A 14176-nucleotide genomic window follows, 5' to 3' on the forward strand; every position below is an offset into this window, starting at 1 on the left:
TTTCCAACAAACAAGACAAGGACTGCTTCTAATCCCAGTTTTTGAAATGTCTGTCCATTCACAGAGATGTCTTAACAAAAAGATTTTTTAAAAGGTAAATCCAATAATAACTTTTATTTTTTCCTTTATTATTTTATTAAAGGTTTTTTTATTTTTGAAAACATATGCATGGATAATTCTTCAACATTAACCCTTGCAAAACCTTGTGTTCCAATTTCTCCCTCCTTTCCCCCACCCCCTCCCCTAGATGGCAAGTAGTCCAATATATGTTAAATATGGTAGGAATATATATATTAAATCCAATATATGCATACATATTTGTACAATTATCTTGCTGCACAAGAAAAATTAAATCAAACTAGAAAAGAAAATGATGAAGAAAATAAAAAACAAGCAAACAACAACAAAAAGAGTGAAAATGCTATGTTGCAAACTATACTCAGTTCCCATAGTCCTCCCTGGGTACAGATGGTTCTCTTCATCACAAGATCATTGAAACTGGTCTGAATCATCTCACCAACAATAATTTTTCTAAAAAATTGAATATTCATGAATACAGAAATGTTGCAAATTCTGTTAAATAATATAAGATGGAGGCTCCACCCAGAACATCTATATAAACTGTACAATGCATACTCTGATTTGAGAAACTATGCTTCAAGAATTATTCATAGCTATTTTATTGAGGTGCAACGTGACAACTGGGTGGAACAATGAAGTCATGAGTCACCTTGGATATTATTATTTGTGATCCTGGGAAAGTCACTATTTTCTTATCCATATAATGGGCATAGTAATGTCTATTGCACTGGCCTCACAAAGTTGGGAGGAAGATGGTAAAGGTATATATTGAGAGCCAGAAGGGACCAAGTTCTATCCTCTCAATGTAACAATTGATTAAATGAGTAAACTGATGTCCAGACAAATCCCCATGACCTAACTTAGATTTAGAGCTGGAAGACCCCAGAAGCCATAGAGCAGAATTCTTTCATTCCTTCAAATGAGTGAACTGGAACCCAGAGAAATTCCTAAATAATGTAGGATCATAATTTTGAGGAGGAAGGAGATGCAAGCATTCAATGAGTCTAACCACCTAATTTTATAGATTGGCCAAAGATGTTCAAATAACAGAATAGGATTTGAGCCAGAAGAGGCCTCAACTGTGAGATCCAACCTCCTCTTTTTCACATAAGGATGTTTAGTAACTTGCCCAGTCTTACCACTAAAAAGTGTCAGAGCCTGGATTCAAATGTAAGTCTTCAGATTCTTTTCTTCAATCAATCAAAAAGCAATTTCATTATATGAATTTGAAAATTTATTCAAATTCAAAGCAAATAAATTATATAAATAACCTACATCTGCTTGCCATCTTGGAGGAGGGGGGAGAGAAAAAATTTGGAACTCAAAATCTTATTTTAAGAGTCATCTTAAAAAACTCTACTATAGTAGGCCCCTATATTCTTGTCAATTGCTTGCTTTTTTGGTAAATATTATTTCATTTTCTCCAATTATATGTAAAAGTAGTTTTTAAGATTGTATTTGGAATTTAGAAGGTACTTCTGATAGAAATGCTAGTATAAATGAAAGTTCTTGATTATCTCTTTTATCTGTCTTCTCCCCACATGACTTGTTAGTTGCAAAGAAGATATAGTAGGCATCTAAAAATGTGTACGGAATTTAGTTTTTTTCACTGGGTTACCCATTCAGATGAATGCTACTAAAGAAATAGATTTCCTTGTAGATAAGGAAGAGAAATGGAATCTTGATGATAAGCTAGGGACAAGGATCCCCAATGAATCTATTAATCCAAATCAATGTGGAAACGTCTACAAGATTAGGGAAAGACAATGTTGAAAAATTACCCATCCATATGTTTTGTAAATAAAAAACTATAATAAAAAAAAATGGATAGACAAATAAATAAAGAGTAAGGAAAGGTCCTTGAATTAGAAACCAGAAGGCATAAGCTCAAAATCCAAGGTCTACAACTTTTAGTTGTGTGAAGCCATTAATAGTCAAAGGCAGTCTGGAGAAAGTGCTGGATTTGCAGACTGGCATTTGTTGTTCTATCATCAGATTCTTCAGTGACCCCATTTGGGGTTTTCTTGGCAAAGATCTTGAAGTGGCTTGTCATTTCCTTCACTAGCTTCTTTTATAGATAAGGAAACTGAGGCAAACAAGGTAAAATGACTTGTTCAGAGACACATGGCTAGTTAGTATCTGTGGCCATATTTGAACTCAGGCCTAGCATTTTACCCATTGCAACACCTAGCTATATAGGTTCAAATATTGCATCAAAAGTGAATAAATCATTAACCCTGATTGAGCGACTTGTGGCCTCTGTTTCTCATCTATAAAATGAAGGAGTAGAATTCTAGACCTAAATCTATGATCCTATAAATCGCCTATCTTATCTGAGTCTCAGTTTACTTGCAAGATAGAGATAATTCTGCCATACCTGTATTATCCACCAATGCATGGTTCTGCGTCCATTAAGATAAGCAATGGACTAAATACATTTCAGTTACCATCATTATGATCACAACTATCACCAAGAGAAGTTTCTGGAGCAAGGGTTGGTCCCCTAAGCATTTGGGATCAATCACCGGGAAGAAGACAATTCGATAGCATTCTTGTTGGGTTAAAATTATATCTTGTTCTGGTTCCTCTGACCACTACTGCCATCTTCTTCTAGTCAGTATAGTCAGTGCAAATCAACAATAGCAGGAAAAAAGAAGGCAAAGGGAAACTTGGAAGTCACATGCAAACCATCCCAAAGACTAAGAAACATAATTTATAAACTAAATCAAGTTTTATTAACTAAAACTCCCATCCCTGCAACATGCCCCTAATGGAGGGAAATTATCTAGGTGCCATTTGTGAAGGTGTCTTGTCCTCTGATATGTAAATTGCAGATAAAATCCAGACCTCCACAGTTCTAGGCCAAAGGAACATCAAAAAGATGGTGATAAATTTAAATTGATGACTTTGAAGTTCTACTGTTAATTTTGAGATGATCTGGATGAGTAATAAGTTAACAGAGAAAACTTGGTCTGTCTCCCCCAAAAAAACTATAAAAATGGGGTCTGAAACTCCAGCCCAACATTCTTTCATCTTCAGTAGGTCCATGCTAACAAGTGCTCCTAACTCTAATCCATAGTTATTTGAGTGAGAATCTCTACCTCTTTCCCTACTCAAACTCTTCTCCATGCTGCTTCCCTTCATCATCTCATTCCCCTATCCCTGAGCTGTGGTATCTCCCTCTGGATCTTCCTCCATTTTTCACCAGTTGTCTCTGTGCCTTATTAAAGTGTGATTGCTGCCTCATTTCCCACTGCTATCAAGTACCAAAAGAATAAAGTATGCTTGCCTCCATTTCCTCATTTCATAAATTAATTATTAATTTGCCTGTCCAATTTGAAAATGACTCTGAAACAAAAAGTAGGACTAATGCACCAGATGAAAGAATTGGGATTCCAGATCCCAATACACTCCACAAATAAGTTGAAACCCAATTGGCTCAGACTTATGCTTTAATATATTAAAAAGAATAAATATAAAGCCATAGGCTTTGGTTGGAAAAGACTTAGGGATTTTAGTTGACAGTTGGATTAGCTTTCAATAGAAGCAAATTCGATCATCAAAAATGAATGAATCTTAGTGACAATAATATCTAATGTTTATATAAAGTAGCATATTAGGGTTACAAAGGCTCAACCTCAATTATCCTAGCAAAACAGCCTAGTTGAAACAGTGTCATACACACAAACACACAAAGGTAGAAACAGAGACAAAGAGATAGACAATTAAGAGACAGACAGAAATGCGAGAAAAAGAGAAAGTCAGAGGCAGGGAGACAAATAGAGCCACAGAAAGAGAGAGAGATAGAGATAGAAAGAGACAGAGACTCAGAAACAGAGAAACAGAGAGACAAAAAGATGGGGGAAGGGAATTCAGACCACAGCAGTGGGCAGGTCAAATCACCACAACCACTTTTAGTCTTGGACCCAGAACCTAGATAGGATCTGGATCCAAGGATCCTTGGAAATAGTGGTGCTGCCTACTCAGTGCCCAAAGGCATCATCTTAGGAAGCAAGTCCCAAGGGCTACAGTCACAGTTATTCAAGACTCCAAAAAGAAAGTTCTTGCCATCAAAGTCAAGAAGGTTCAACATCAGAAATTGATATAATCTTGTCAGTGGAAATAAGATTAAAGAGGAGGCATTCCTATTTATCCACTTTGCTGCTGCATCCTAAGGACTATGACTTACAGCTGAAATCTTCCAACTGTGTGGAACTCACACAGAGTTCCAACTCTTTCTTTATAAAAGATTTCATCCCCAGCACTTAGTATAATGTTTTACAAATTAAACATTTAAATGTTCCATCATCCAGTATCTTACTTAATTCTGATAATTCCATCAAGTACATGGGATACAAGAATGTTTGTTTGAGTTGGGTGAGTTTGTTGGAGTTTTCTAGACTAAATCTGTGATTTCTATGGCATGGAGAATTCCCAGAAAGGAAATTCCCTTTACCTATGCACCTCCTCTCAAACTTACTCAAGAGAGTTACCTGAGACACACTTCCTATCCAGGGTGACATAGCCAGGGGTACTTGGTCCCAAGTCTTCATGATTCCAGAGCTGTCCACTGAGCCACACTGCTTTTCACAGCACAAGAATCATCTTTTTTTTTCCAGATGAATAAACCAAGGTTAGGAGACATTAGACAGAAAATCTCAAGGTTTTCAAGATTTCAGTTAAATGATTAAAAAGGAGACCCAAATCCAGGGTTTCTGATTCTTGGTCCAACAGTCTTTCCATCTTCCTGCACATAGTTTAACAAAAAAAGAGAGATGAAAAACCATCCCCAGTACCAGCCAGAGCACAACTAGAGCTCCGTCTCCAGACCTGGCTTATCACATTTCATGAGTGACCTTGACAGAAGATGGCAGAGTAGCAGGAGTCCTGCCAGAGTCTCCCTATATTCCCCTCCAAACAACTTGAATATAACACATTGAATTGAATTCTGAAGCAGCAGAGGTAATGATGGGTCAGAGTGAAACATGTTTTCCAGTCCAAGGGAACTGAGGAAGTCAGCAGAAGAAGTCTATAACCCTACAAGGGTGGGGGAAAGCAAGATTAGCAGTGGGTATTGGAGGTGGGAATGGCACTGGCAGTAGCAGCATCCAGGACTCTCAGCCTACAGATAGTGGGGGAGTGGGGAGGACAACTGGTCAGAAAAAGATCATCAGGGACCTTTAGCTGGCACTGGCATAGGACCTGGTACTATTTGGCACTTGACCATATGCAGTTCTGGGTCATAGTTCTAGAGCCAAGAGAGATGCTGGACTTCCAGCTGCAGAGAAGCAAAAGATCTAGTTGAAATCGAAGGGCAGAAAGGAGTATTTGTGGTTACTCCGAAGGGAGCAGAAGCCCTGGTCCCAGGTCCAGGGCACTAAGGAGTTCTAGCACATGGGACTGCATTAGAACGAGGGTCCTTCCTGGATAAATATCAGAGGACAGAGCAGAAGAGCAATAGCTACACCTCTTCCTGGATCACCCCACCTTGGAAGCACTAAAAATTTATAGACCTTCAGAACTAGCTCTGAAAATAGCAAAGTAATACTAATATCACAATTTCCTTTTAGAGTATGCATTTTTAAAGTGCCTACTATGTCCCAGGCACTGTGGTAGGTACTAAAGACCAAAATAAAATATTCACTCAAAAAGCTTACACTCAAATAAATGGAGTGAATAGCAGAAAGAAGGGGAGGGGTAAAGACTAGGGAGGGACTACATTTTCTTCTCTTTTTCTTTTTTAAATTAAATGCTTTAATAATTGAAAAATTTTCTAGTTTTAACATTTCACAGGTCTAATTATTTTCTTATTTATATTTATACAGTTTTCAGAGAGTGACAGGATCCGAATCAAAGAATCTCAAAGTTGTACATATAGGGACTATATTTTCAATTGTTAAAATCTGATCTGTATTTTCCCAATCCAACATCAGTCAGGCCTTTAAGTTTTGACCAAAAGTTCATTCAATTCAACCCATAAAAACTACATAAGTTTGACTATTGCTAGGTACCAGAGAAAAGAGAAAAAATAGACAAAGAGAAAACAGTTCTGGACTTTAAGGAATTTACATTCCACTGGGGAATAAAAACACTTAAAAATAAGTAAACAAGATAGTTTGAGAAAGGGCAAACAGAACAATTTGGGGAAGGGGAATAAGAATCAGGCAGGTTAACCAAGTCAAAAAAGCATTTAAAGAAGTCTTACTGTTTGCCAAGCACTGGGCCAAGTGCTTGGAGTGCAAACCTCAACAAAAACAAAGACAAACTTGCCCTTATGGAGTTTATATTCTAACTGAGGAAAATACCACATAATAAGGAGTTAGGCAAGTATAAAAAGCACTGGATGAGCAAAAATTGCCACAATTTTAATTTCGCCTTCCATACTTCCATGACTTTGGGAAATGCATTTAATCTCTCTTAAACCTCAAGGTGCTTAAAAAAAAAAGGAGGGGGTGAAAGGAAGCATCTCTTAGCAGAGAAGATATTACTGATTCAGAATGAAACATATTTTCTGAAATGTCTGTCTCTGTGGATTTGTTTTGCCTAAATATATTTATTATAAATTTATTTATTACAAGTGAGGAGTTTTTTCTTAAAAAGAACAGATTGGTGCAGTGGATAAGGTCTGAGTCAAAAAGAGTTCAAATACAGTCTCAGACACTTACTAGATTTATGATCCTGAGCAAGTCACTTAATCCCTATTTACCTCTGTTTCTCACCTTCAAAATGGGGACACACAGGAAAAAGGAGAAGCAAATCACTCCAATTATCTTTGCCAAGAAAACCCCAGAGATAACATCTATGGGGCCACACAGAATCAGATACAACTGAACCAGGGGATCAGTAATAATAATACCATTTTTCTTTTATAAAAAAGAAGAGTATCAATTAGATATTTTTAAAATATGCAGAAGAGATCCAAAGGAAGGTCAAAAGACACATGGACCAATAAGCAAGGCAACATAGGGGCTACCCTTGCCCTAGAAGATAGAAATCTGGCCTCTGAACCAGGAAGACCTAACAAATTTCAGTCCAGCTTCCAGGCTATATGATCTTGGGCAAGTCACATAACTATTCAATGTTCTAAGCCAGTGGAGTCAAACTCAAATAGAAACAGGGCTGCACATCAACTTAGAAATCCACATATTTCTATTAATCTTGTCCTTATCTTTACCTTGGGCAAGGCATCTCTCCTACCAATGGGATCGCAAGACCTACATTTTCTCTTTCCATCTTATCTTCAAAAAAAAAATCAAGTTGCTCACAACAGAAATTAGTAATATCTTATAAAAATCTTTCTTTTTTGTTTTTTATATGATAACATTTTCCATGTATATGCTGTTATTAATCAATTTTTTAAAAGAAAAAAATAGAAATGGCAAAAATGGCCAGGACTAAAAATGGCTAAATCTGTGACTCTGTGAGATTGGCGATAAGAAGAATAAGAGCCATGGAATTTATTATACTGATAAACATTCATTTAGCTGAACTTTAGACAAGAATTAAGATGCTTTTTGTTCCTTGAAAATTCAAATGAATGATTTTGCAAGGGTGAATATTAAAAACTATCTTTGCATGTATTTTGAAAAGATATTATTAAAATTTTAAAGATAAGAAAAATAATTTTAAATACTTAAAAAAAAAGAAAATTCAAATGACATATATCATGTATCAGGTAGTTAGGCGGTAGGTATAATAGATAGAGTGACGGGCTTGGAGTTAGGAAGACCTGAATTGAAATCCAGGCTCAAACACTTACTAGCTGTGTGACCATGGGCATGTCACTTTATTCTGTTTGCCTCTGTTTCCTCATTTACAAGGTGAAAGGGAGATGGCAAACCATCCCAGTAACACTGCCAAGGAAATCCCAAATGAGGTCACAGAGTCAAACACGACTGAAAAATGACCAAACAACACACAAAATGTGTCAGGTATTGAAACCCACTCATTTGTATCTTTAATAGGATAAGAGAGAACAAGAGACAATCAGCAAGCTACCACACAATTTTCTATTTGGCAAAAGGGAGATTTATATTCATGAAACTGATTATCATATATTGCTGATGACTCTTAGACCTACATTGCATGAAATTAAATATGTACATGTGTAAATGTGTGTCTCCATATATAATAACAGCAGCAGCATTTATTTAGCACTTTGATGTTTACAACATGCTTTATAAACAGTACCTTATTTTGTCCTCACAACAATTTTAGCATGTAGGTACTATTATTAATTCCATTTTATAGATGAGGAAACTGAGGCAGACAGAGATTAGGGGACTTACTCATTAGTGTCTGAGGCAGAATTTGAACTCTCTTCCTGACTCTAGGTCCATAGCTCTACATGTTGAGTCTCATTCATAACATTCATAAACCAGGACATCTTCCTAACTGTGATACAAGGTTCAAAGTAATCTGATTTTTCTTCACCTTCATTGTTTAATCATTTACTTTCAACTCCCAGCCATCCAAAGGAAGTGGGTGTGGGGCAGACTCTCAGCCTTGGGCAACACTTTGAGGTCCAGGGTGCCTTCCTTTGGAGACTAGATTATCCTGCTGCCAATCTCAGAAGACAGTCCCTCTCCGACTCCCCAAACTTCCCTAGCCCTTCCTCCTTTTCCCCTTATTCCTTCTGCCATTCAAAACAAGAAATCAAGGTGAGTAGGGACTATTTTCTAGCCTGGATCCTTGGAAAAACTAAGTAATCTGATAAACTAGGAAAGGGCTAAATAAAGTTTAACAGTTTTGTTCTAGGCCCCAGATCAATATACATTAGTTTATCTATTAGTTACTTGACATTTTGATGGAGGGAATTTTTCCATCTGTAGACCCAGAATCAGAGGAATAACTTGAGAAAAGATCACAAGGATACATTTAAACCATGAATGACTTTAGGGACTTTCTATAGCTGGCAGCTCTGCAAGTACTCTGGCTTCTCCCCATCTCAGAGGAAGGAGTAGATCATCCCCCAAGATTTGTGAGACACTTCAAATTCTTCAAGAAAAGCACTGTCATTGAAACATACTTTTTCTTTAATTTTATTTTTCTTGAAGTGTTTTTTTTTGTTTGTTTGTTTTTTAATGGGGTGGGGGGAGTCAGGATCTCTGTTTTCCTTCACAGCAAGACTTCTATGGAAATGTTTTGCATAACTTCACATGTGCCTTCCAGATAACGTGAGAATGGGGAGGGAGGGAAAGAATCTGGAACTCAAAGTTTTAAAAACAAATGTTAAAAAGTTGTTTTATGTGTATCTGGAGGAAAATAAAATATTTAATAATAATGAAGGAAAAGCATTGTCATCCATCCCCTGAGAGGGGGATCAGCACTCTCAGGAAGAGAAAAAAGAAAGAAGGGAAGAGAATCAACTGCAGATTTAATGAAAGGCTGGCCACCTTCCCGAAATGTGGGGTAGGCAGTTGCCTGAAGTTTGTTCCATTTGCCCTTTACTTAAAAAATAAATAAATAAATAAATGATGGGGTAGGCAGTTGCCTGAAGTTGTTTCATTTGCCCTTTACTTAAAAAAATAATAATTATAACCTATCTACCATCCCTAAATGAGTCACACATCTTACATCCAGCACCCCATTAAGAGTCCCATAGGTTTCACTGACATACAACACTGACATACAACTTTCCTGTTTCTAATCTTCACAAAATATCATCTCTCTATGGCCCACAGGAGTCCACACCTTGAGGAACAGCTGTCAGATCATTTCTGATTCACAGTTTGTATCATCTTTTGGAAATTACTATTCTAGGTAGAGTTCTGCTTCCTGGGGTTTAAATAGCTTTTCTTATTTATTTCAGAATTCAGATGGCCAGAAAAAGAAGAAAGGAAGCATTTTTTCCACATAAGGCAGATTCTTAGAGTAGTGTTAAATGGAAGACACACATTCTCCCTGGAGGATGGGGAGATAAAAAGAGGAACCCAAATTCTGAGTCATGGTTTCAGGAAATAACATTGGTTACTTTAGTTATCTTAGACCTTTGACTTCCATTGCATTTCAGTTTTTTCAGTCATATCTCATGCTTCACGATCCCATTTGGAGTTTTCCTGGCAAATATACTAGAATGGTTTGCCATTTCCTTTTCCAGCTCATTTTACTGATGAAGAAACTGAGGCAAAAAGTGTCTGACCCTGGATTTCAACTCTGGTCTTCCTGACTCCAAGATTGGCTCTTTATCCACGGAGCCTATGGGAGACCTGTGGCTAGCCAAGCTCAATATTAACAAATATTTTCTTGTGTCTAATAGGTATAGGTCATTATGCTTCACCATAGGATAAAAATACTGGAGTTTTGCCCTTCAGAGATTTATAATCTAAAGAAGAGAAGAGGTATCACTTGAACAGAGTTGGCTTCTTTCCATAACTGTACTCTTTTACTGGAAAATATTTCTTTAGGAAGCTTAGGAGTGGCTAACAAACAATCCTAGCAAGATTTCCCCAGTTGTTTCCCCCTCCCCCTCCACATACTTTTTTTTTGTGTGTGTGTGTAGGGGGGAGGGAGGGAGTGTTAATTATTCAGTGTTGTCATAATCATTTGATGGGAAAAGCATAGATGAAGGAGTCAGTATTTTAGTTCAAATCTTGGATCTGATCTTTCTGGCCTAATTGACCTTGCACCACTTACTTATTTTAAAGTCTCTCTGAATTTCCTCAACTATAAAATGAGATGTTTGGACCTGAAGTTATATAAGGTCTTCTCTCCTTAAAACACTTTGTTTTATTTGTTATATACATGGGCATCTCTCCTTGAGGGCAGATATTTTTATTTTTGTCTGTTTTCCCCAGAGCCAGAGAGGCATTTCAGCACTTGCTGCATTGAACATACACCAGAGCATTCCCTGAATGGCAACAACACTTTACTGAGTGATTCTAACTCATCATTCTGGCTTACTCAAATTCAGGAGGACAGGATTAAGAAAGATCTTCAAATTCCTTTTAGCCAAATTCAAACTTCCAGCCTGAAAATTACTTGGCTTGCAACCAGGGCAGAACCTCAAGATTTCCGGAGCTAGACAAGGATGACAATGATCATTTAGTTCAACCTATTCCCCTCCAGGAAAAGCTCCCTGCCACAATCCAGCTGACAAGTCTCCTCCAACCTGTGCTTAAAGACCTTCAGTGAGGGTCCAGAATCCCCTTTGGGTGCAGACTCCATGTTGAAAACTTTCTCCTGACCATCATGAATGGGAGGGATCAAATATTACAAATGGGGCAATTTTCTACCATATTAATGTCACAGAGATCGCTAAGGTTGGAGCCCTGGAAAGGAACTAAAACTGAATACAGGTCAGTTAGGCGAAAGGAAAAAGACATGAAGGAAAAGGAGGGCACCAAGTGAGAAGCAAGCACAGGTTCCCCTGATTCTGAGTGGGAATCAGCCCTTCATGAGCAAGTTTTAAGGAATGAAGAGGGATTTTTTTTTCCCCTCCCATTTTAATTCCTGCAAAAGCGGAGGACGGGAAAATCTAGAAGAAAGAAGCAAAAGGGATGGAGGATGTTTTATTGCTTTTGGAGATAGGAATCTCCCCCAGGCCCGGACCGGGGTGAGAGCTCGGGGAGGTCCTTATCTCCGGGCCATCCCAGCTACAATCCCTCTCTTATCTGAGGGTAAACTGGGGAGAGCCGCAGCCTCCTGCCCGTGGGCACAGGAAACACACCCAGAATGCATTAGTGAGATAAGCCTTCCCGGCTAAATCCTGGCTATGTGGAACCAGGGAGGCAGATTTTACCTCGAGACCAGACATGCACAGAAATGACAGAGTAGAAACAGAACCGAGGCCACGGATGTCTGCGCCGCTGGCCGCTCTCCTCAGCTCCCTCAGGGTCTGCGATGGGGACCCAGCATAGAAAATGGGATGCGCAGTCGCTGCCGGCCAGGGCCTTCTCCCCCATCCCAGACTGCGACTACCTGGGTGACCTTGGTCCCCCGGGTCGCGGGCAGCCTTCCCAAAGCCCGAGGACGTTAGGAAGTTGCATGTGGACCCAGACCCGTCTTACGGTGGCCAGAGGGCCCTAGGGGATGGTGACAGGCGGCTTCGCGCGCCCCTTCTCCTCGCCCGCGGACATTTAGCAGCCGGGGTCTGAGGAAAGGAGGAAGTAGGTTTCGGGGGGAGGGGGGGCAGACGGGGACCACCCCCCCTATGCGTTGCTGAACCTCCATTCGGGAAATTCATCTTCTGGCGAGAAAAACTGCTCGGGAAACAGAAAACTAGCAGGCAGCCTTCAGAGGCGGCGGCGCGTTGGGTTACGGGGAGAGAGCCACGGCGGCGGGGCCGCGGGCTCCTCGGCGTTAGGCTGGGGCGCTCCCCACCGACCTTTCCCCCAGCGGGACCGCAGCCGGGCCGGGCCGGTGGGAGGGCGCGCGCTCGGGGGCTCACCAGCTGCTGCGCGCTCCTGAAGGTGGCATCCAGCAGCATCAGCTTCCAGGGATCGGAGATGTTGGCGGGCAGGGGGATGTACACGTAGTAGGCGAGCAGAGCCACCAGGGCGGTGGACACCACGCAGAAGCAGCGCAGCCTCGTGTGGCTCTGCTGTCCCATCGCCGCGGCTGCGGGAGAGGAGGTGGCGGCTGGGCAAAGGCGGCGACCCGAGAAACCCGAGCGCAGACGCTGGAGCCCGGCTGCAGCACTAAGTTTCTGCAAGGTTACGGCGTTCTTCCCCGGGTTTCTTAAAACCTCCGAGAGCCAATCAGCGGCGGCGCCGGGAGGAAGTCCGCGAGCTGACGCGCCTCCTTCGGGGTGTCCTTGCAAACTGTCAGGGAGCGCAGTGGCTGGCCAGGCTGGCGCTCGCTCGGCTGGGCGCAGCGGACTCTGGAGGACAGCGCAGGGTACTGCACCCCCAGGTGCGAGCTGGGCCCCGGCCACCTACCTCGCTCTTCGGCCCCGGCTCCCGCTGCAAGGATGGGCCTCCTTCCTCCAGGGCAGCGCCCCCCTTCCCCCCTCCTCCCCGCTTTGCTCCGGCTCCTAAGGAGGGAAAAGTCCATCCAGCGGCCCCTCAAGAGAGAACGCCCACTGAAAAGCTTCTCCTTACCGTTCGCCAACGGTAGCAGAGGAGAATCAGAACTCAGGCTTTTCTGTTGAAGTGTTTTCTAACAGGTGACTCACTGGTGGAGTTTCCTTTGTTTTGGGGAAAGGATGGGGATGAGGGATTCTGGGTGATAAACAGAAAATCCCACCTCAGTAGCAGGCTCCCTGCCCAACAAGTAACCAAATGATCATTTTTGAAACGGGCCGTAACTGCAGCCCAGGAAGAACTTGCTCCTGGATTGGACCGGGCTAACATTTTCTTTCAGCCTTCAGTACATGGAAGCAAACTTCCTTGACCGTTGCTACATACCCCTACTCTCCGTCCCTGCTACGTTCTCCACAATGGACTCGTCTCACAGAAGGAGTTAAGGAATCTGCCAGACAGAGTGCATGGAGGACAACTTGCTTGTTTTTTGTTTTTGTTTTTGGTTTTTTTTGGTGAATGACAAAAGGAAATGGTATACTTTCAGTCTAAGTAAAACAGAACAAGGAATATTTTCAATCCAACTATTCTTGATGAAAGTATAAAACTTCCCTCTGCCCTTCCAATCTCCTCATGTCGTCATGTGAATTTATTGAGAGAATATTGAGAATATTCCATTCTGAAATGGAAGATGTTGTGGTTTAATGAAGGGAATGTTGAATTTGTAATTAAAAGACCTCAGTTTGAAATCTCATCCTGCCATTTATTATCTGTATTACTTTCAGGAAATCACTGCTCTCTAGGCTAGAGTTACTGTAAAATAAAGGAGTTGGACAAGGGAAAAAATAGAGTTGTTCCTGGCTATCAGACACAGTGTCTATTTGACTCAGTGCATGAGTGTAATGAAGGCAAAGTTCTGTCTGAGAGCCATCCCAATGGCCTTTTGCGACTGGATTTACATACAGTACTTAGTCCAGTCCCCTCCATTAGCCCTGATTAAGTACTGAGATCAAAAGCAGAGCCTAGGTTCTCAATGTCCATCATCAGTCTTTGAGTGGTCCTCAAACTTTTAAAATACGGGGCCAGTTCACTGTCCCTCAGACTGTGGGAGGGCCGGATTATAGTAAAAATAAAAG

The 14176-nt window shown here is 40.7% G+C and overlaps 1 protein-coding gene across 1 annotated transcript in view; it reads right to left on the reverse strand.

Moving 5' to 3' along the window:
* NCEH1 (neutral cholesterol ester hydrolase 1) overlaps positions 1-12936 on the reverse strand; it is a 55371-nt gene extending 42435 nt beyond the window's left edge. Inside the window, 1 exon segment of the mRNA XM_074298200.1 lies at positions 12470-12936. Within this exon segment, the coding sequence (XP_074154301.1) occupies positions 12470-12631 (162 nt within the window). The 5' untranslated portion in view covers positions 12632-12936.
* Positions 12937-14176: the final 1240 nt, after the last annotated feature.

The sequence above is a fragment of the Sminthopsis crassicaudata genome, chromosome 3, assembly GCF_048593235.1.
Source record: "Sminthopsis crassicaudata isolate SCR6 chromosome 3, ASM4859323v1, whole genome shotgun sequence".
NCBI classification, from domain to species: Eukaryota; Metazoa; Chordata; class Mammalia; order Dasyuromorphia; family Dasyuridae; genus Sminthopsis; species Sminthopsis crassicaudata.